Source organism: Arvicanthis niloticus, chromosome 23 (genome assembly GCF_011762505.2).
Source record: "Arvicanthis niloticus isolate mArvNil1 chromosome 23, mArvNil1.pat.X, whole genome shotgun sequence".
Taxonomy (NCBI): Eukaryota; Metazoa; Chordata; class Mammalia; order Rodentia; family Muridae; genus Arvicanthis; species Arvicanthis niloticus.
This window is the reverse complement of record NC_133430.1, coordinates 45055508-45079897: the sequence shown is the minus strand read 5'-3', so window position 1 is coordinate 45079897 and position 24390 is coordinate 45055508. Positions and strand designations below refer to the sequence as shown.

Below are 24390 nucleotides of genomic sequence, written 5' to 3'. Positions count from 1 at the left end.
GAAAGAGCGGTTTCACCTCCCCAATGCAAGTTTTGAATTTAGATATTAGGATCCGTTTCTAGAACCATTTCGGAAAGAGTGAAAGCCAATCTCTTCTGAGCAGACTCTATCTTGTGTGTTCATTGCGGCGACTAAAAGTCATGATAAACGTCCAAACACAGAACTGGGGAATAAAAAGGATTTTAAGCAGCTGCCTCCGCTTCCAGCCTGCAAAACAGCCCTGCCTCACCGCGCAGGCGCCCCGGGCCACTGGGCGGTAGGACCCGGGAGGCTCCGCCCCCTAAGGTGCCTGGTGCGCCTGACCGCCTCGGCCTCCGCGATGTCAGGCTTCTCCTTGGCCAGCCCGGGTCCTCAGCTGTGCGAGGACCCCGCCCCGCCCCCACGCTGAGGCGGCCCTCCGCCCGGCAGACCACTTCACCGGGTCTACGTTGGCCTCTCAAAGATGCCCCTCTACGAGGGCCTCGGGAGCGGCGGCGAGAAGACAGCGGTCGTGATCGATCTAGGAGAAGCCTTCACCAAGTGAGTGGCCGTGGGCGGCTGTGGGCCCGAGGGATTCGCGAGTGGTCCCGGATCGGCAACTGTCCTTAGGCCCGCTGGGCACCCGGGACCTTACCCCTGCGATCCCGCAAATGCTCGTTCGCATCATTGCGTAGAGACGGAGCTCAGTCCTTGTCAGTGAGGAGGGTTTTGTCAAGGAGGACTCTCTTGGGCGTTGCGAACCTTGAGGATCTGGTGGGCTGAGTAGGATCTAGACTCCCTGAGAAGCCCAGGAAGCTCTGGGAATGGTGTCCCCCACCCCACCCCACCTAAGGTGATCATTTCAAGGTTTGACAGCAACGACCCAGATTGTGCTTACCTCTGACTGGGTCATATAGAGAATCAACCATCGGATTGTACATCGAACACTTGCTGACTCTTTCCATCATAAAACATTTATGGGCTGGAGCCCTGTTGGTTCTGGAAATAGACTGTTCCCCAAGAGTGTAGGAAATCCAGCTAGGAAGCCGGGGCACATGGAGACATGAAGCCGTATAGAGATAAGACTAGAAATTCTGTTGGCTACCTAATACTCTTATATCCACATTTTACACTTCCTCAAAGAGTCAGTCAAAGGTAGAGACGAAAGACACAAATTTACAAACCTTGGAACATCTGGACAGTACGAGAGGTTGATAGGACAGTTTTGAGTTCTTTAGACCATCCATTTAAGAATCCTTATATTGGACTCAAGAGACAACACAGAATTACATCATATATATGTATATATGAAGTGATATATGAAATACATATTAGGCTCAAGAAAGCTGACAATTACATCATATATACATATGTATATATGAAGTAAAGTTATATATGAAACATGTTTGAATTATTTTTTATATATTTTTAAATATTTTAAACACTTCCTAACCTGTAGTAACTATTAAATAAATGGTCATAAGAACATACTTAAAAATTGGTCCTTAGAAGCTACAGAATTGGATTAAACATAGTTCTTGGTTATTCTCTTGTTCTCTGGCTCTCACAAATTCATATCTTACTTTTTTGAAAACACTAATGTGATAGAGATTACTACCTGAAAATAATTTTGGCTATATATTGAAAATGTAAATTATTATATAGGGATATGATTGAAAACAGAGCAGGAGGTATGTAAAAGTTTTCAAAGAGCAGAACTTAAGCTACATCATTACACTGTGTCTTGAGGACTTTGAGGAGCACTGAATATAGGTAACATTGAAGTTAGAATGAAGAGATGCCTGGGCACAGGGGACAGTGCCTAAGAGTAAAAAGAAAGTGTGGTTTTGGTTAAATTTACATTATATTCATTTTTGCAACCTTTTTTTTTTTTTTAACCAAAACTTGTTTTTCCAGCACAAAAGAAATGTGGCACTAACTACAAGTTTTTCTCTTTTTCTTTTTTGAAAGCGTGTCCAGTGTAGCCCAAGGTGGCCCCAAACTTCTGGTCCTACTGCCTCTGCCCTCCTGAATGCTGGCATTGTACGTATGCCTACCATGCTTGGCTTAAAGCAGAAGGAAAGAGCCAATTCCCATAAGTCTCTTCTCACCTCTGTATGTGCACTGTGTCATTCACATGCCCACACACATAGACACACACAAAATGCTGATAAAAGCAGTGTCAGTGCACGTTCTAGTGTGAATGTAAGCTTGTTTGAGTTAACCATATATGAAATGATAATAATTGTCAGATTCTCATAGTTTAAGTAGATAGTCTTGGGGCTGGAGAGCTGGCTCAGTGGTTAAGAGCAGTTGCTACTCTTCAGAGAAGCTGGGTTCAGTCCCCCATACCCACGTCAGATGACTCACAGTTACCTCACAATGCCAGCTCCAGGGAATCTGATGACCTCTGTGATCACCTGGCATGTATATAATGCGCACACATACATAAAGGCACAACACTTATACACATAAAATGATTAAAGAAAAAAAGAACAGTCTTAAGTAACATAGTAGCAGTTACTTTATTAGTAATAGTACTAAGTTAATATTAAAAGTAACAATAGATTGATGAGATTATTAATAGTGTGATCTAAATTGTCGTCATGTGCCATGTAGCAAGTGACATTTCAGTCAATGAGAGATCACATATACAATGTCATGGCTTTTCAGTATCACATGTTGGTTGTCAATGACTAGAGTTTCTTTATTCTGAATGATTTTAGTTCCTATTATTCCATGTTTAGATGCATTTAGGTGCATAAATACTTACCTTTTGTATGTTTTTGTATACTTAGGTATACAAACATTGTTGAGTTATAGTTGCCTGCAGTATTTAGTATAGTAACATGTTATAAAAGTGCCTAGTCTAACAACAGTCACACACATAGCTTTATTTACAGCCCACTGTATTTCTAGGTTTATGTAAGTACACTCTTACGAAGCTGCAACATAAGTTACCTAACAATGCTCTTCTCATATCCTCTCATTGAGTGATGTATGACTTAAAGAAGTCACATAGTGTAGATCCAGGGTTTTAAAACAAATGTCTTGCCAGGCGGTGGTGGCCCACGCCTTTAATCCCAGCACTTGGGAAGCAGAAGCAGGTGGATTTCTGAGTTCGAGGCCAGCCTGGTCTACAGAGTGAGTTCCAGGACAGCCAGGGCTACACAGAGAAACCCTGTCTCAAAAAATAAATAAATAAATAAATAAATAAATAAATAAATAAATATCTTGTAAAAGTCACTTTAAAAGGTGAAAGAAAATGAAATCGGCCTCAAAATGAGATACTGGCTTATTTCAGTATAAAATACTTTATAGACTTTGTTTCTTCCTTTAACATAGGATGTAAAATTGTTTTTGTTTTGTTTTGTTTTTCTGGTTTTTTCGAGACAGGGTTTCTCTGTGTAGCCCTGGGGATGTAAAATTGTTAATAGATGCTATTATATTTTTTTCTTTGACCCTTTAAGTGCATCAGAGGCATTTCCAGATGTTCTTGTGGCCACTGTTTCTTTGGCAGATATTTTGAAAGAAGATTATAAGTTGAGTGTGTAATTTTCCATTTCTTTGCAGGTGTGGATTCGCAGGAGAAACTGGTCCACGATGTATAATTCCTAGTGTGATAAAAAGAGCTGGCATGTCTAAGGTATTTAAAAAAAGAAAATCAGAAAACTATGGATTGGCAAGGTGGCTCAGTAGGTAAAGGTGCTTGTTGAGCAAGCCTGGCAGTTGAGGTCTTACCAAGAACCCACATAAAAGTAGAAAGAGAGAGCAAGTTCAACAAAGTTGTCATACTGCCTCCACACAGGGGCTGTGACACATTCATATATCATGCATGCACGCATGCACACACATATACACACACTCATATTAATAAGTAATAAGATGCTGGGCGGTGGTGGCACACACCTTTAATCCCAGCACTTGGGAGGCAGAGGCAGGAGGATTTCTGAGTTCGAGGCCAGCCTGGTCTACAGAGTGAGTTCCAGGACAGCCAGGGCTACACAGAGAAACCCTGTCTCGAAAAACCAAAAAAAAAAAAAGTGAAAATTAGAAGAGTAAAGTAAGATAATTTCAAGAGTTTTTTTTAAATCAACTTTATTGAGATCTAATTTTATATGGCATGAATTTAATGATGATGTGCAACAATCATATAATCCAGGTGAACTAAGTCTAGAATGTTTGAGGAAGCCTTTGCTACTTTTTGTTTTTAAACATTTTTCTTTGTTTTTAAGATTTATTTTTACTTTATGTGTGCGTGAGTTTTACCTGCACATACTCAAGTTCCCTCCAAACATGCAGTGCCCTTGAAAGCCAGAAGAGGGCGTCGGATACCCAGGAACTGCTGTCACAGTTGTGAGCTACTATGTGCTTGCTGCAGTGCTTGTACCTACCTGTTCAGCCATCTCTCCAGCCCTCTTTTATGCTTCTTAGGCAATTCTGAATTTTTATCATCAGTCATGCCCAAATGATAAGTCAGATGAATTAAGACAGAAAGCTTATAAGCATTGTTCTGTGTACTTACTTGTAGACACATGCTTCTATTTATACAATTCAAAATTACCTTCTGTTCTTTGGAATTCCTCATTGAAGAGATTACCCTTTGTGGGGGTTATTTGTTTTGTTTGGGGTTTTTTTGATGTTATTCTTGAGATAAAGTTTTATATAACTCAGGTTGACCTTAAACTTGGGTCTTCTGCCTGTTTTTAGGCATGTACCACCACATTGAGTTTTATGGATTTATGCAATGTTGGGTTGAACCCAGGGCCTTGTATATGCTATACAAGTCTACCAGTTGACCTACAGCCAAGGTTAATCCGTTTTTAGTTTTTATACTCTTAATATAAATTTCATTTATTATAAGGAAATATATTAGAAAATTCAAAGCACAAAATATTGTTTTGTTAATATAAGAAATCATTTTAATTTTTTACAGCCAATCAGAGTTGTTCAGTATAATATTAATACAGAAGAATTATATTCCTACCTAAAGGAATTCATCCACATACTATATTTCAGGTAAGGTGAAACTTTATGTCAGGGTTGTTTTTTGCAAACTTCAGCAGTTAGGTTTTTTTCCCTCTAATGCCAGTTATAGGAATGCCTGGTTACTGCATCTGATGCAAAAAAGAAAATTGGATTCCATCGCCAGTTTTGTTTATCTTCAACCTTTGGGCATTTTAAAACTATTTTAAGAATTTGTATGTGGAGGTGCATGTCTCTGGGTACCTGAGGTGTACAGAGGTCAGAGGATGTACTGTGGACATCAGTTCTCTCTTCCTTCCACATGGGTCCCATGGGTCAAACTCAGGTTTGGCCACTGGTGCTGTCACCCCTGAGCCATCTTGTCATCTCTGTCTTTAGCTTTTGGAAAAACATACTTGAAGATTAGAAAATTGAAAACTGTAAGAAAACATTGAAGGCAACTCAAGTGTCCATTAATAAAAGGAACTGACAATATACAAATAAAAATTCAGTCAAATTCGATCTATCGATAAAGAGATAGAGAGAGAGAGAGAAAGAGAGAGAAAGAGAGAGAGAGAGAAAGAGATAGGATTGATAAGTAAATTATTAGCTGTCTATATGGTGAAACATTTTGCAGGTATTATTGGGGTCTGAGGCCTTTTGCTCAGTGGTAGAACTCATTTGCTGATTAACTCTGAGTTCTGTTCTAAGCAACAAAATAGGTTAGGGGTTGTTCCACATCTATATGTAGTGAATCGGAAACATAAGATGTATTGAAAAATGAGAAGGGTGCACTAAAGCACAACTATAGAATGCATATTTCTGCTTAAATATGTGCGTATGCATCCACAAAAGTAAGAAAATAATAAAGATCATTTTTAGTACTTTCTGGGCAATAAGTGTATGGTTTCCACGTTAATGTCTATTGTGACTGCAGTTTGGGAGCTTATACTTACTACTTTTACAGATAAATAAAAGGAAACGTCTGTTTAGTGGCTGATAGTGGTAATGAGAAGGGCGGTAGTTCCTGCCACAGCACTTGCCACAGTCTGAGAACTCAGAAATAGCATATTCCTGGAATAGTAAAATAAAGACATATTTTTGTCATGAAAATATGAACATATGAAGAACAGTGTATTCTTAAATTGCATTACTTACCCCAAAAAGTACAGATCTTTGTTTTTTTTTTAAAAAAACAAAACTACCCTTTTTCAGGCATCTGCTGGTGAATCCCAGAGACCGCCGAGTTGTGGTTATTGAGTCGGTGTTATGTCCTTCCCACTTCAGAGAGACACTCACTCGTGTTCTTTTCAAATATTTTGAGGTACCTGTTTTTATTTGTGTATGTATGTATACATGTTTGTGTGCACATGTATGTACATGGTTATTTGTAGAGGTCAGCAGTCCAGTCTCTTTCTTAATCATTTATTTATCCTTTTTTTTTTTTTTTTTTTTTTACATTTTTGAGGTCTTGTGAAGCCAAGTTAACCTTAAACTTGCTGAGACTGACCTTAAACTTCTGATTCTGTCTTGACCAGGCCTCCATCACCTGCGTTGCTTTCAACAGTTTTCTAAGTGGAACAGCCCATTTGAGCTCTTAACACTCATTGGCCTTCTTGCTCAAAGTTTCAAAGGCCTTCCAGTCCATCACAGCTACCTCCCACAACCTGGTATCATCTTCTGTCTTAGTCAGGTTTTCGCTGCTGTGATGAAACACCATTACCAAAAGCAACCAGGGAGGAAAGGGTTTATCACATTTACACTTCCAGGTAACAGCCCATCACTGAGAGAAGTGAGGGCAGGAGCCTTGGAGACAGGAACTAATTCAGAGGCTGTGGGGGGATGGCTTGTTCTCATGGCTTGCTCATCCTGCTTTTTTATAGAATACAGGACCACCAGGCCACAGTGGGCTGAGTCTCTTTCAGCCCCATCAACCATTAATTAAGAATTGCTCTCCAGGCTTGCCTACAGCCTGATCTTATGGAGACATTTTCTCAGTTGAGGTTCCCTTTTCCCATGCCTTTGGCTCTAAGTTGTAGGATTACACATACATCTGTTTTAATGGAGGCAGCCTATGGCTTCACGCATGCTAAGTAAGCAGTCCTCCCAACTTAGGTGCTGCCCCTGCCTCATACCTTATTGTTCAAGATAGGGTCTCTCATGATTCAGATGTCCTTGCTGGCCATGACATTGCTGTCATCCTCCTGTCTCTGTCTCCTCAACCCTGGGATTACAGGAATGTGCCACTGCACCAGCTTTTTTTTTTTTTTTTTTTTTTTCAGTACAGAAACTGAAGTCAATTTATTTCTCATGCTTGCATGGTAGGCACTTTACTGAGGAGACATCTCCTCAGCTCCTTGAGATACCTACTTTTAAATGAAATTAATAAATTGTTTTTAAGCTGGGCAGTGGTGGCGCACACCTTTCATTCCAGCACTTGGGAGGCAGAGGCAGGCGGATTTCTGAGTTCGAGGCCAGCCTGGTCTACAGAGTAAGTTCCAGGACAGCCAGGGCTACACAGAAAAACCATGTTTCCAAAAACCAAAAACCAAAAACCAAAAAAAAAAAAAAAGAAAGAAAAAGAAAGAAAAAAGAAAAACAAACAAACAACAAAAAATTGTTTTTAAGTAAAAAGAAGGCTGAGGGATAGCTCAGTGGTGGGAATTGTTTCCTAAGGCTGGACATAAGAGAGCATGCCTGTGGTCCCAGTCCTGAGAGTCTGAGCAGGAGGATCACTATAGTTCATGGACAGCCTCTAACTCTGCTGTCACAAATAAAGGGAAGGGAGGGAGGGAGGAAGGGATAATGGATGGACAGATGGGCAGACGGAGGGGGTGGATTCTTTTCAGTGTTTCCAGTGTGGCAAAGGCATCTGTTTCTTAACATCATCTTCCTTTGAATTTACATTTTCCTAGACTTTTATTTCCTTGAAAATTCTACTTCACAAGAGGTAGTATTGATAAAAATGCTTTAGAATTGTCATTTGAGAATGAAACAACCTAGTATTGTTTATTACAATATACTTTGGTTATTGAGTAAATTCATCTAAATCAGAAAGCTAGTTCTTTTAACACCAACATTGATTGAAGAGATATAAATCAGTGCAGTGTTCCTATGAATTTTTCCAGTGTATTTGCAGACAAATCTGACATCTTCAAACACCGCACTCAACCCGTCTTACTGCTGCTTTGTTGCTTTCCAGGTTCCATCTGTCTTACTTGCTCCAAGTCATCTGATGGCGCTTCTGACACTCGGGATTAATTCTGCCATGGTCCTGGATTGTGGATATAGAGAAAGCCTGGTGTTGCCTGTATCTTTTTTTTTTTTTTTTTATCACCTAGCCCATGTTGTGGGTTTTGTTTTGGTTTGGATTTTCTTTACTTATTTTAACTAAAGTATTTTGGCTTATAAAAATGATTTTTATTATTGAGGTATTTTGGCTTAGTGTGTGCAGTACGAGTTATCATGTGGTAAGGTTCATAGCCTTGAGAGATTTAAGCTTCAGACAGTCGTGGCACACGCCTTTAATCCCAGCACTTGGGAGGCAGAGGCAGGTGGATTTCTGAGTTTGAGGCCAGTCTGGTCTACAGAGTGAGTTCCAGGACAGCCAGGGCTACACAGAGAAACCCTGTCTCAAAAAAACAAACAAACAAACAAAAAAAAACAAAACAAAAAAAACAAAACAAAACAAAACAAAAAAACCAAAAACAGAAAAAGAAAAAAGAAAGATTTAAGCTTTTTGCAGAAGTTATTATGATTCAGTCCTAGTTTATGCTCCAGGAGCAGATCTGGTCAGTATTATGTTCAGTTTTCAAGATGCATTATCAGCTGTTAAGGATAGTTAACTTCTAAGAAAAGAAGTCATACAAAGAATAATTGAACAAATTAAAATGAGAAAGTTAAACTAAAAAAAAAATTAAATGGTAGAAAGAAATTGGCCTTCATTATAGAAAAAATACATTTTTTCTGTGTGCAGAGGCTGTCGGAATAATGTGCCTTTGGATTTATGAGCATGGGCAGGAAAGAACAAATCTGGACTGGCTTCTTCCCTACAGGGTACCACTCAGGTACCCTGGCCTCACTGCACTCCTGGCCTCAGGTTCCATATCTATAAAACAGTGGTGATCGTCCATCTCGTAGGAGCTGTGTGTGCTGAGTACGGTAGGCTCTCAGTGTAGGACCCGACAGGTAGTTTATGTCACTTAATACGCCACAGCTAGTAGTTTAGTCACAGAGGATCACCACTGGTTTGATATGGAAAGGTATATTCCTTTCCATATAGACACTTACAATAGAGGTAAACGTTAGTGACTTGTCACAGTGAATGTTGCTTTGTTAAGATGTAGTTAAAGTACATGAATGTAAGATAAGCAGTTTCAAAATCTAGATTTTTATGAGAAAAAATGTTCAGAGGGGGGAAATAATTATTTACTCCTAAAAAACTAAGTTAGACGTTGCTTTGTTTAGTTCTCAAAGTAAACCTGCTGTGTAAGTGCTATCCTCTTCACATAAGTGAGAAGATTGGAAGGAAGTTAGGGTAAGTTCATATAAGCATATGGCTAGGACATAAACCCCGAGTGTCCAAACTGGCACTCTTACCAGTATTCTTTTTCATTTTTAAGTCCTTACAAAACATTAACCCACACAGAATTAGCAGTAATAGAATGTATGTGTAATATAGTACCATCCTCTTGGCTCAGCCAGGCTGGGCCATATATAGAATTTTTAAATATCTTAGAAATTCATATAAATTATAGTAGTAAAGTTAGCAGTATATTTAGTCCAGTATATTAAAAATATTTCTCTGGGGCTGGAGAGATGGCTCAGCAGTTAAGACCATTGACTGATCTTCCAGAGGTCCTGAGTTCAACCACATGGTAGTTTACAGTAATGCCTTCTCCTGATGTGTTGATTGTCAGAGTGTTTTTTTATTAAACTTTTGTAAATTTGCCTTGTAACTTAGACTTTTTAAAGCTATCAAAGTTCTAACCAGATGAATGTTAAGCACTCAGTAGGTCTATATTGCGAATGGCTTACTTTGTTGGATGCCTCTAATTAATGAATTGTGATGTGTCTATGCATGTGCACATTTAAGTGTTTGCTTTGGTGAACACTATTAAAAGACTTGCTTCTGACTTTTCTATAACTTCTAAAACAAGAAGTAAATATTTATCAGCAAGGTTAAGTAGAACAAAATTGTAGAGGAAACATTGTATCTCCTCAGATGATAATGTCCTTGACTACAGTACAGATATATGAAGGCATCCCAGTACTGAATTGCTGGGGAGCACTACCCTTAGGAGGAAAAGCTCTTCACAAGTAAGTTGTTTGTTTTGTTTTGTGTTTTTTTTTTCCGAGACAGGGTTTCTCTGTGTAGCCCTGGCTGTCCTGGAACTCACTCTGTAGACCAGGCTGGCCTCGAACTCAGAAATCCGCCTGCCTCTGCCTCCCAAGTGCTGGGATTAAAGGCGTGCGCCACCACCGCCCGGCTACAAGTAAGTTTCTTGTATGTTTTCTCACCAGTGCCACAAAGCCAATGCTTATAATCTGATTTTTAATTTATTCCATTTTTTGATTTGAATGCATTCATCTTTTTTTTTTGAGATTATAATCTAACTAATTTCACCCTTCCTTTTCCTCACTCCAAGCCTTCCTGTCTACTATCCCTTCAAATTCATGGCCTCTTTTTTCACTTAATTTGTGTGTGTATGTGTGTGTGTCTGTGTGTTTGTGTGTCTGTGTCTGTGTCTGTGTGTGTGTGTGTGTGTGTGGGTATTCATAAATATAACCGGTTAAGTCTATGTAATGTTCCTGTCTATATGTTCTCATTTGACATTAGACAATCAGTTGGTTCACTCTTCCCTAGGGAAGACCACCTCTCCCACTCAGCTTTTCCCAGTTGTCTGTAGTTCTTTGTGTAGGATTGAGATCTTGTGGTCTTTTTCCCTATCCACTTTGGCATGTCCAATGATAGTATCTTTATTCAGCTCACACTTGGACAGTCATTTTGGTCAGACTTTATGGGTGTAGCTTCTGATATTACTAGGAGACAAAACTTTACAGCAGACTCCCTGATCCTTTTGATCTTCACAATCTTTCTCCCCCTGCCCCTTCCACAGTGTTCCTAAGCCTTAGGTGCAGCAGTGTTGTAGTTGTATCCATTGGGACTAGACTCCACAACTCTGCATTTTGATTGGTTGTAGTTTTCTGTAGTTTATATGGACCACGTCTTCATTATCATTTGTTGATGGAAGTACTTGATTGAAGTGCATTTTAACTGTTTCCATTCTTAGCTGAAATTGTAATCTCCCCTTTCTCCCTTCCAGCATTATTCTTTCTCTCAGGACTGTTTTGGCTATCCAGGGTCTGCTGTGGTGTCATAGAAATTTTAGGATAGTTTTTTCTATTTCTATAAATAATGGCTTGGGGATTTTGATTGGGACTGCATTGAATCTATAAAAAGCTTTTGGTAGAATGGCCATTTTTACAATGTTAATTCTACCAATCTGTGACCATGGATTTTGTTTCATTTCTAATGCCTTACTCACTTCTTTCACTTTAGTTAGGTTTCTTCTTTCTTGGTATTGTATTTTCTTTGAGGCTGCTGTGAATGCAGATGTGTTTATGAGTTTCACTCTGTATGTTTGCTGTACTGAAAAGTTGTTGATTTGTGCAAGTTGATTCAGCATCCATTCATTTGCTGAGTTTATGTTTTCTGGCAGTTTCTGGCAGGATTTTTGGGATCGCTGATGTATCGTATCGTATCGTCTTTCCCTACTTGTATCCCTCTGATTTCCTTCTCTTGCCCTATTGCTCCAGCTGGTACTTGGAGCACAGTGGTGAGGAGGAGTGGGGTGGTGGACAGCCCTGTCTCCTTCCTGACTTCTATTGGATGGCTTCAAGCTTGTCTCCATTGAGGATGATGCTGGCTGTGGGCTTCTTGTCTATAGCTTTATTATGTTGTATCTTCCCTCTAGCCACATATGTGTGTGTGTGCGCGCGTGTGTATGCATGTACATATGTATGTATGTATATATGAGATTGGGCTCCACAGAGTTTGATGCGTATATGTATATTCAGGATAGCAATGTCTTCTTGTTCCCTTAATTAGAATAAAATATTCTTCTTTATCTCTTCTGATTAGTTTTAGCTTGAAGTCTATTTTGTCATATTTTAAATAGTAATGCTTGCTTGCTACCTGGTCCCATTTGAGAGAAATTTTAAATTTTATTCATTCCTTTACTCCAAGGTGGTACCTATCGTTAAAATTAAGATGTGTTTCCTGTAAGCAGCAGATGATGGATTTGTTTCTTGATTTGTTCAATCAGCCTGTGTCTTTAAGTTGAGCCCACCGATTTTCAAGTTTTTATTGAAGTCAGTGTTAAGTGTGGTCATTGTGCTGTGGACTTTTAGTGTTGTTTATATTCCAGTGGTATTTTGTGTTTTACTAATTATGATTTTATTTTTTTTCTAGGCTCTCTGTTAGAGGTCTCTCGTTCCTCTCTTCAGCTTAAAATAATTCTTCCTGTATTAAGTTTTGTTTGTTGGATATAATTGTCTTTAGGCTATTTATGTCATGGCAAGTTTTGTTTTTCTCCTCCAATAATGCAGATTCTTAACTACGTATATTAGTCTACGTGGGCCAACATAGTCTTTAACCACTTGGAATGCATTGCTCTAGGTCCTTCTGGCTTTCAGAGTTTCCACTGAGAAGTAGCTGTTGTTGTTACAGGTTATATGTGACTTGTATTTTTTTTTCTCTTGCAGCTTTCAATACACTGTCTTTGTTATGGATACTTAATATTTTAACTGTGATTATGCCATGGGAATTTTCTTGTCTGGTCTTGTCTATTTGGTGTTGTGTGTGCTTCTTGTATTTGTACAGGTATGTCTTTCCTTAGTTTGGGAAGTTTTCTTCTATGACCTTGTTGAAGGTCTGGTCTATGCATTGACGTAGGACTCTTCTTTCTCATCTCTGCCTACAATTCACAGATTTGTTTGTTTTTCCCGATGCTGTCTGGCCTCATTTCCTGTGTGTGTTCTTCCTGCTGCTCTTTTTCTTTTTAATTATCCGTGTTCCTTGTTTCTTTGGTCTAGATTCTCTACTCCATCTTCAAGACCTGATGCTCTGTCTCCTGCTCGACTCCTTCCAACTGTAAGACTCTCCTTTGAGTTTTCTAGTTCAGCTGTTGGGGTTTTCAGTTCCATCTTCATTTCAGCTTGAGTCCTCTTCAGCGTTTGTACCTCCTGATTGAAGTACTCAAGTCTTCATTATTTCTATCAGTTTTGTCTGAGTTTTGTGGCGTCACTTGGGTGTTTGTTCTCTTCAAGCTCTTTCTTGTTGATTTCATTGTGCTATTTCTTTGTCTTCTTTAAATTCCTTGAATTCTTTGATGAGATATCCTTCGGCTGGAGAGATGACTCATTGTTAGAGCACTGGTTATTCTTTGAGAGGACCCAGGCTTAATTTCTAGCACCCCCATAGCAGCTTACAGCTCTGTGTAACTCTAGGATCTGACACTCGTCACACAGACAAACATGCAGGCAAAACACTGATGTACATAAAAAATAAAATGAATTAATTATGTTTTAAAAGAGTTTATATTTTGTGTCCTGAGTTCATCTAGGTAATCATCATTGACAAGATTTCTACAAGGCTAGTAGGTTTTGAAGGGAAGATATTGGCTTGATCTTTCATGTTGTTGTTATTCTTTCAGTGAAATTGGAGCATGTGGGCTTCTTTGTTAGTTCAATCTGTGCCCTTAAGGAAGATATAGGACATCTGATTGATGGTGAAGGAAGTAAAGTAGAGGCCAGGCTAGAACCTGGGGGAGGATATAGAAGCCTATGTATGGAGTGGGGTGATCAAATATATTCCTCTTTTAAAGATAAAGCCATTTGGGGGGGGGGTCTGGAGATGTAGCTTCATTGGTAAACAGCTTGACTTAGGTATACACAAAGCCCTGGTCTTCTATTCCCAGTACCACATAACACCAGGTACAGTGATGTACACCTATAATTCCAGCATCAGCACCTCAGGTAGAGGCAAGAAAATCAGAAGTTCAAGGTCACCCTCAGCTACATGGGAGATTCAAGGCCAGCATGGACTACAAGAGACCCTGCCTCAAAACAAGCATTTTTTTTTCCCTCTGTATATAACCTTGGCTGTCCTGGAACCTGCTTTGTGGGCCAGGCTGGCCTCAAACTCATAGAAATCCAATTGCTTCTTCCTCCCAAGTCCTGGAATTAAGGGCATTTGCCACTACTTCCCTGGGCCAAAACAAACTTTTTATATGAGACATTATGATTTATTATGTACTGCACCTTTTAAATAAGAAAAGATTATCAGTTGCAGCATTTTAATTTCAATAACTTTTTCAAATTTCAGGGAGTTGGAGACTCAGCTGTTGGAACAATGTACTGTTGACACTGGTGCTGCTAAAGGCCAGAGCCTCCCCTCAGTGATGGGTAAGACACTGTTTGGTGACTGTGCTCCTCCCCTCAGTGATGGGTAAGACACTGTCTGGTGACTGTGCTCCTCCTGCTCTAGCTCCTGTTGACCCTGCCATCGCTGCTTCTCCTCACCTCCCCACCACTCTCAACCCTGTCCAAGTGCAAGCCTTTGTGCTGTGTGTTACTTGTCTTCTCTAGAACTCTTGGTGGCTTACGTCATCTTGTCCTCCCTTTGCTTTTGGGAATCTTTCTTCCATGGACTGTTACTTCCAAGTACTCCTCCTTGGTTTCTTCCTCTCTCGTTTTTCTCTGCTAGTGGTTTCACGGGGGACTTGATTTATTTTATCTCTTCCTCTTCCTCCTCCTCTTCCTCCTCTTCCTCCCCTCCTCTCTTTCCTCCTCTTCCTCCCTCCTCTCTTTCCTCCTCTTCCTCCTCCTCTTTCCTCCTCTTCCTCCCCTCTCTTTCCTCCTCTTCTTCCCCTCCTCTCTTTCCTCATCTTCCTCCCCTCCTCTCTTTCCTCCTCTTCCTCCCCTCCTCTCTTTCCTCCTCTTCCTCCCCTCCTCTCTTTGCTCCTCTTCCTCCCTCCTCTCTTTCCTCCTCTTCCTCCCCTCCTCTCTTTCCTCTTCTTCCTCCCTCCTCTCTTTCCTCCTACTGGCTTTTAAGCAGACTTCATCTATTCCTCTGCTGAAATCACTTCTGCATGTTATTGATTCTTAGATGGAGCCCTGCCCCGGTCTTTCTGAACTTGACACTCCTGTTTCCACTGGATTATTAGATATAAACAATACATGTCACCTGAGGTCTCAAAATCAGCACTCCCAGAAGTGAGCAGCACGTCACTTTCTTCTCTTGCCTTTTTTTTTCTCTTTTTAGTTTTTGTTGGTTTGTTTTGTTTTGTTTTGTTTTGTTTTGTTTTTTTAAGACAGAGTTTTGCTATGAGCCCTGAAACTAATTCTGTAGACCAGGCTGGTCTTGAACTCAGAGATCCACCTGCCTCTGCCTCTTGAGTGCTGGGACTAAAGATGTGTGCCACCACTATCTGACTTCTCTTATAATTTTTCAATTGTTATTTGATACAGGTAATAACATCTTAGTGAAGAAGGAAAATAATATAATTATATTTTATTTTTTTTAATAATATAATTGCATTATCTCTGTTTCTCCTTTTAAAAAATGCACTTGTGAGAGCAGAGCCTCTGCAGCCTTGGCCTCGTCATTCTTCATGTCTTCTTGTGAGCCCGGCTTTTGGCAAGACATTTTTTAGTTCCTGCAGATTAACCCACCTTTCATATTTGCTGCACATTTTTCCATAATCTCATTCTGTTCTCCCTCTTAGCCTTAATCCTACCCTTTTACTCCTTATTTCAGCTAGAAACTTGTCTTCCATCACCAAGAGCACTTACTGCACAGCCCCATCTTCATCTTATAGTCGTCGTCTTAGTTTGTTACTGAAGTACGCCCCCTCAACATACACATGCATGCACGCATGCATGCACACACAACTTGGGATTTTGTTCTCTGTACATGACCCAGATGTAATGTCAACGCATGTGAGGCTCTCCTAGTCTTCCCTAAGCAGTACTGATGGGTTGTTCCTCTAGTAAACGTTTATGTGCCGTGTTCCCAACTTAGCTGTGTCCAGCACAGACTCGGAGGGTCCCTGTCTCACTTTCTAGATTTACTAGTGAAGTGCCTTTATGCTGAAAAGTATGTTGGAAAGGGAGAAAGAAAAACAGTTTTAGGGGCAGTTAACCTTTCTTTCTTTTCATGTTTTCTTATGGATCTTTCTTGATAGTTAAGATAGTAGCAATTCTTATTTGGTTGCAGAAATCTGATTAGTTTCTCTATTTTTTATTTACTTATTTATTGATTTTTTTTTTTTTTTCATGAGACAAGGTTTCACTGTGCAGCCCTGGCTGTCCTGGAACTCACTCTGTAGACCAGGCTGTCCTCGAACTCAGAAATCTGCCTGCCTCTGCCTCCCAAGTGCTGGGATTAAAGGCCTGCGCCACCACTGCCCAGCAGAAGACTTTAAAATTAGGTTAGAAAATTGTGTTCCTGTTTCAACTTAGAAAATGAGCGTGCTGGCAGATAATCAGTCACGCTGGCGGCATGTCTAAAAGGTTACCTTTTACTCTTGAATTCGTGTGTGTGTTGCTTGCTTATTGTTTTTTTGAAATATCATGGTCTTAGTATATAGACCAGGCTGTCCCTGAACTTGGGGCAGTCCTCCTGCTTCAGCTTCCCTAGCTGCCATGCCAGTCTTTTTACTCTTCTTTTTAAATATCCTTAGAAAGGATTGGGAAAGAGCAGGGGGGACACAAGCGGGTGCTAGGGGAGCACTGTGACTGAGCTAGGTGGCACACGTGTGGCGTGCATCGGGAGTCCCGTTGCTGTGCTGGCTGCTGCTGTAAGACGTGTGAGCTCTCACTCTCCGTAATCCTCCTGCCCTCTGGGCTCAGTGGCTCTGCCGCCTCACCACTTGGAGTGCTTCACTTCAGAAAGATTTCTTCCCTAAAAGCAAATTGATTTTTCTGTTAGACCTTTAAAAAGATCAGTATATTATTTAATTTTACTTAAATGAAAAATGGGGAAGGAAGAGAATTAAGTAGGATTTTAAAATAATTATTATTAAGGTTCTTTAATTCTCAATAACATTGTTTTTCAGGTTCAGTTCCAGAAGGTGTGCTAGAAGACATTAAAGGTAAGAGGGTTTTCTCTCTCAGTGTGAGGGTCTTCGGGATAACTCAGGTGGTCAGGCTTGACAGCAGGTGCCCTAACACCACCCGTCTCCAGCCCGGACGTTGTTGGTTTTGTTCCTTTCATTCTTTAGTGCTGGTTTGAAGGGCACATGTTTCTAAAAGTACAGATAGAAAATATATGTGATGGCATGTCCTATAATCTCAGCACGTGGTGCAAATGCACACATGCACAAGCTTCAGGGCAGCAGGAGCCAGCCAGCAGACCCTTTTCCTTTTTTTTTTTTTTCCAGTTTAGTTTATGTGTTTTACCTTCACGTATGTATGTGTACCACATGAGTGCTTGGTTCCTATGGAGGTCAGAAGGCACTAGGTTCCCTGGCACTGGAGTTAAGATGGTTGTGAACCACTATGTAAGTGCTGGGAACGAACCCAGTCCTCTCGAAGCACAAGTGGTGTTAACCATTGAGACATCTCTGTAACTCCCAGCAGAATTTATCGTGTGTGTGCGTGTGCGTGTGCGTGTGCGTGTGCGTGTGCGTGTGCGTGTGTGTTTGAGACAGGGTTTCTCTGTGTAGCCCTTCCTCTCCTGGAGCTCACTCTGTAGATCAGCCTGACCACAAACTCAGAGATCTGCTCGCCTCTGCCTCCCAGTGCTAGGATTAAAAGTGTGTGCCACCACTGTCCAGTTTAGAATTTACCTTAAAATGAAAGTAAACACATACAGAGTTCTAAGTGTGTATAGGATGTTTTAAAGTAATTCGGCTGAAGTTATTAGATTTCTTGCATTCAGCCCCAGCTTTTTTTCAGATTTAAAATTTTTACTTACTCCTATGTCTAAAGGCCTTATTAATAAAACCCCACAGTGTTGAGTGTCCAGAATGCAATATTATAAGGGTAGGGTAACAAGCAGGTGATCTCGCAGCATGTGCCATGCAGGAAGTAATGAAGCTAAGAGTCTAGTAGAGTTTGTGTCTTCACTAAGACTCAAAAGGATCAAAAGGAGAAAAGGGGGAAACAGAACCCCTGAAAGCACAAGCTGTTTAATTGGAAGAGCGAGCTGTCTCTCATGGCCGTGAAAGCACAAGCTGTTTAATTGGAAGAGCTGTCTCTCACGGCCGTGCAGTTTATTTGTATCATTACACTTCTACAGTGGCAGAACGATTCTGTAGAGGAAGTTTTAGAATATGGTTTTGTGGGCAACAATCCATAGAGAAGCCTGCATTTTTGCTCTTAAATATGTTTGTCTGTCTTACCGGGTGTCTCTCTTTCTCCCTCTGCCATCCCGATTCTCTCTCCTAATCTCCCTGGCCCCTCCTTCTTTCTTGTAAGCTTCATGCTGAAGCCTGTATTAAAATATCATTAGTAAAACCTCAACTCTGCTTCATATAAAAGCAATAAAATAATATATGATTTTAGAGAAGATGAATATTTAAATTGTATGTTCATTTGAATGAGATTGTTCTGGCTAGGGTGTAAGCTCACCATTCATGACAGCCAGCAGTAATGAAGGTGCGTTTGTTTCCTCCGTAAGTGCGGACGTGCTTTGTGAGCGATCTGAAGCGTGGGCTACAAATCCAAGCAGCAAAATTTAATATTGATGGGGATGATGAGGTAAGCTTAAACATTGATTCCTTTTATATGTTTGCTTACAATTATACCTCATTTATTATTATTTTTACATTTCAGCGTCCTTCTCCACCTCCAAATGTTGACTATCCATTGGATGGAGAGAAAATTTTACATGTACTTGGATCAATCAGGTTAGACATTATTTTTATGAGGGAAATAATGAGTTACTATTTGTATAAGCCTTTAGGTAGTGTTTTCAGGTTAACAGTAAAAGTTTTTTTATAATGCTTCATTTTTGGTCAGTAATTTTATTCAGCTTTTTAAAGTTTTAAAAATATTCTTTCCTTCCTGCTCATCAGAGTAATTCAGAATTATTTTAATGAAATTAACAGTGTTTTAAAAAGCAGCAGGAAATAAGGTTTTCAAATAAAGGGTAGTGATGTCTGTGCAGTCTTTGTGCCTACTCAACTCTGTAGCTGGAGTGCAAAACTGGCGGTATAATATACAGTATATAAGGGGATCGTGCTGTCTTCCAATAAAACTTCATTTGTAAAGGTAGCTAGATTTTATTTGTAATCAGTCATTTGCTTGTTTGTGCTTTAAAACTTTGTTTTTGGATCTGGAGAGATGACTCAGCATAATGACAACACTGAGGAGCTGGTTCAACTCCCAGCACCACATGGCAACTCAGAGCTCCCTGTAACTCTACTTGCTGAGTGTCCGATGCTCTGCTCTGACCTTTGTGGACATTATTCATATGCTACACAGACACGTGCAGGAGTGTGAGTCACCATATTCAGCTTTGTGTATTTTTTAAATTAAAAAAATGGTGGCTCACACTTGAAATGTCAGCATGTGGACGTTAGAGACAAGAGAATAAGGAGTTTGGAGCCAGCATCAGCGTCAGCTACATGGGACCTTGCTGGAGAAAACACAGGGCTTTGTTACCTGTTTTTAAACTCCACGTATCTCTGACTTGCAGGCATGTGAAATCCTCTTAGCCTTTACAGAGTGTAACTTCTTTCCTGTTTTGTTTGAGGAGGTGTAATGAAATCCAAAACATGTAAATCTTACTATAGCAGTAGGTAACACTTGAGGGTCGCTTTCTGTAAGCCGAACCGTGTTTTCACATTCACTGGATCCTCCCAACCCCTTGAGGATTTTCCCCAATTCCCCATTTCCAATGAGAAAGCTTTATATTTTATTAAATAATTCATGAAGGTGGTACTGCCACTTAAAAACATCATGTCAGTGTAACTAATGGTTACTCTATGCCGCATTATATGATGACTATAAAATGTTCTCATTTCTTTTTAATCTCATTAGAGATTCAGTTGTGGAAATTCTTTTTGAACAAGATAATGAGGAGAAGTCAGTTGCCACTTTAATATTGGATTCCCTTTTACAGGTATTTATAAAGTTTCCCATTGTTCAAAGAATATTTAAAGTGTTTATATTATTTATAAGAAAAAAGTGATTTTTCAAACCCTTTTATTACCAATTTCTTACTATAATTTTTATAGAATACTGTTACTTTTTTTTTTTTTTTAACTTGTGCTTCTTTGTTTTTGTTTGTTTTGGTTTTGTCCTGTACTCCCCGACTAGACCCGGGCTATCCTTGAACTTGTGGCAATGTTTCAGATTCTTCTGCCTCTTCCTCTCAAATCGTGGAATTACAGGCATGGGCCGCCACACCTGGCTTACATTTTTTTACTTTAACTTTTCTGTGGAATTTTATAGTTAATGTTGCTAAGTGTAGTAGCAATTGAGATGCCAAGGCAGGTGGATGCAGAATTCCAGGCCAGCTTGGTTTATAACAATTCATGCTAGTCTGGATCATGTAATAAAACCCTCTCTCAAACAAAACAAATCAAACCACAAACAAACAAACAAACAAAAACCTTTTCTTAGTATTTTAAAATATTTTTTAAATATTTATAGTATCAGCAAGATGGCTCCACAGAGAAGGATACTTGCCACCAAACCTGATGGCTTAACTGTGGAGTGCCACTCCTTGAAGTCCTATTTCATCCCTGATTCTCAGTGAGGAAGTGCAGTTCATATAGGGTTGGACTCTTTGGCTGTGACATCCGGCACCCCATGTGATTGGCTGCCGAGGCAGAGTCTAGTTCTCCCTTTTGAAGCACAACCTCTAGAAGCTATGCCAAGAGTGTGACCTTTTCAGTAGAGGAGAGCGTCCTCCGTCAGGCACATGAGAGCTGTGTGCCTGCTAGAGCCTCCAAACAAACTGAGAGTGTTATCTAACCCCAGCAAGTCACTTGGATATTAGTAGTCTAAACAGAATAACTTGAAAACATTTAGGTTTTAAGCCAGGAACAGTGGCACACACCTTTTTTTCTGAGCACTTTAAGAGCAGAGACAGGAGGATTGCAAGTTCAGGGCCACCTAGGGCTGTGTGGTGAGTTCCTGGCTTTGTTTCTCTATCTGTCTCAAAAAAAAAAAAAAAAAAAAAATTAATGGTGGGTGTGGTGGTAGTAGTTAAATGTTACATACTCTCTTTACTTAATGGAAAAAAGGTAGGAGATCTTACTCTGCCTAACTTAGTTATTCTGTCTTGAAAATGGGTACACTAATACTACTGCCTATACTACTTGGAATTTACTCTACACTGTTTTCAATTCTAACACTGTGGGCCAGGCATGTGGGTAAAGGTGCTTGCCAGCAAGCATGGTGAAGAATACAGCCCACTCCTGCAAGTAGCCCTCTAGTGTCTGCATATACACAAGTCTACACACACCCACGCATGCACACACACACACACACACAAAATTTAAAGATTGATGTAGACGGTAATATAAAGTCTGGGTATGGTGGTGCACGCCTTTAATTCCAGCACTTGGAGGCAGAGGCAGACGATCTCTAACTTTAGGGCCAACCTGGCCTCCATAGTCAATTCTAGGCCAGCCAGCGCTATCTAGAAAGACCTTGTCTAAAACAAAAATCACTGACTAAATAAATCTAAAAGGTGCTTGAAGTATTCAAAAGCCCATGTGCGTATGTAGTAGTATTTTCATGGTGGCTGTGTTTGCTGTATGAAATATTACATGTCTTCTGCAGTGCAGGTGCTGCTGCTATCTACGGTGTCTGCTTCTGCGTAGTAAGTCTCGCTAAACAGTGTTCACCCAATTCTAATAACTTTCCTTCTTATTCAACAACAGTGCCCAATAGACACCAGGAAGCAACTGGCAGAGAATTTGGTAGTCATAGGTGGCACGTCTATGTTGCCAGGATTTCTCCACAGACTGCTTGCAGAAATACGGTATTTGGTAGAAAAGCCCAAATACAAAAAGACACTTGGCACCAAGAACTTCCGGATTCACACTCCACCTGCAAAAGCTAACTGTGTGGCCTGGCTGGGAGGTAAGGCCTTAGTCCTCAGTGGTGTCACTAGTACATGTATCAGAGTAAATGATACATTTACTTGTTCAAAACTTACTTTTCAAAACTACCCACCTCATAAGTAAAACTGTTAGCTGGGTCATATATCTGACTATTTCTCTCAACAACCCACTTTTGGAAATGATGTTTGATGTTGGCAAAGGTGAGGCAGGGATGATGATGAAAATATTTTCCACTGAGCTTTAATAAAGCCCCATAATCTAGTCATTTAGGAGGCTAAGGCAGACAGATAGTTTGAGCAAACCTGGGCTACATAATGAACTCCAAGCCAGTTGAAGCTACAAAGTGAGGCCTGCCTCAGATGAACAAATAATTTTCATTTAAGTGTCACTTTTCAGTAAATTAGAAGAGTTTTTAGAATTATATGCCTGTTTCTGCTGGCCTTTGTACTGTGATTTTTTTTTTTTTTTAAGTAAATTTCATCCTTAGGGATGGTGTGGTGGTGGTGGCACATTATTTTAATCCCAACACTTTGGAGGCACAGGCTGGCAGACAGCCTGGTCTACATGGTGAGCTCCAGGCCAGTCAAGACTATATAATAAAACCCTGTCTCAAGTAATAACTTTACCTATATAAAGTCGTCCCTCAGAATAGTGACAGTGGTGACTATCGTGGTGACAGCTGCTCTTACTTAACGGCTGTAATGGTAGACATGAGCACTTGAGTTTACACTGACCTTGGCGGAGCTCAGGGAGTGCTCTCGAGAGAGCACCGTCAGGTAAGCACACAGTCTAATTCGTAAGAAAGGAAAGCGGTCACAGATGCGGACATTCATGTATAGTTTATTTTCTGATAGAGCCAGTGGCAAGATCATTCATTTACAAAGAAAAACACATGTTAGGAATTTTAAATGAATATAGTACTATTTCTTGTAAAGTAGAATTTGTTTAATCTTGATTTTTAACCTAGATTAGATTTAGAAGCTGAATTGTTTTTATAAAGATTGCCTTGTGCTTTTTTTTTGGTTTTTCAAGACAGGGTTTCCCTGTGTAGCCCTGGCTGTCCTGGAACTCACTCTGTAGACCAGGCTGGCCTCGAACTCAGAAATCCACCTGCCTCTGCCTCCCAAGTGCTGGGATTAAAGGCGTGAGCCACCACCACCCAGCACCTTGTGCATTTTTTACAATTTATTTATCTTATGTATATGAGTATACTGTAGCTGTCTTCATATACACTAGAAGAGGGTATTGGATCCCACTACAGATGGTTGTGAGCCACCATGTGGTTGCTGGGAATTGAACTCAGGACCTCTGGAAGAGCAGTCAGTGCTCTTAAATACTGAGCCATCTCTCCAGCCACTGCCTTGAAAATCTTTATAAGATTTTTCTGGTATTAAAAAAAAATCTTAAGGGGGCTGGAGAGATGGCTCAGTGGGTAAGAGCACTGACTGTTCTTCTAGAGGTCCTGAGTTTGATTCCCAGCAATTACATGGTAGCTCATAACCATCTGGGATCTGATGCTCTCTTCTGGTGTGTCTGAAAACACTGATAGTGGATTCATATATATATATAAACTAATTAATATATCTTTAAAAAAATCTTAAAACTTTTAAATGATGTCTGTTGGGTTTTGCAATGTTATTTAATGACATGTAACAGAGTTGTGACAAAGAAAACTTGAGGCTTTCTTAAAGTTGAAGATCCTTCTACCTTCTCTTATTTCACCTGTTTCAGATTTTGTAATACCATATTCACTGACATCTGCAACAGGTCCTTGAGGTTATTTTCAGCAGAGGAGTTATGGTTTACCCTGTTTTTCAGAATGAATCCCATTGTATGGGAATCGAGAATTTGGTCTGTGTTGCTGAATTTACCAGTTCTCTCTCTGTATAAAATGGATGCGCACAGCTTACACTCTCCTGATGTATCGTCTTAGCTGTGAAATTATTCTCACTCCACAGGGGCTGTTTTCGGAGCATTGCAAGATATACTCGGCAGCCGCTCCATCTCCAAGGAGTACTATAACCAGACGGGCCGCATACCGGACTGGTGCTCTCTCAACAATCCCCCTCTGGAAATGATGTTCGATGTGGGGAAAACACAGCCACCACTGATGAAAAGAGCATTTTCCACCGAGAAATAAACGCTTGAATAAATACATTTAGCCTTGCTTATTTCAAATATTTAATCAAATAGAAGTAAATTGTGCAGAGTATGTAGGATGATTTAATATTTATAGGTGACCTTTATGTAACAAAGCACTTCTGTATTTCCTCTTTTCATTAATATTTAATTCATCTGACATTGTCTCTTATGTCATATGTTGTAGTGGAGGCTTGTGAGATACGTTGTATTTATATCAATAAAATATAGTTAAGCTGTT

The 24390-nt window shown here is 40.0% G+C and overlaps 1 protein-coding gene across 1 annotated transcript; it reads left to right on the top strand.

Annotated features, from left to right (window-relative positions):
• Positions 1 to 345: 345 nt before the first annotated feature.
• Actr10 (actin related protein 10) lies at positions 346 to 24390 on the top strand. Its single transcript, XM_076922070.1, has 13 exons — positions 346 to 519; positions 3532 to 3604; positions 4895 to 4977; positions 6139 to 6247; positions 8126 to 8233; positions 10175 to 10242; positions 14312 to 14391; positions 17046 to 17081; positions 18611 to 18690; positions 18766 to 18839; positions 19975 to 20056; positions 21828 to 22029; positions 23969 to 24390. The coding sequence occupies exons 1-13, from the start codon at positions 443 to 445 to the stop codon at positions 24148 to 24150; spliced, it is 1254 nt and encodes a 417-aa protein (XP_076778185.1). The 5' UTR covers positions 346 to 442; the 3' UTR covers positions 24151 to 24390.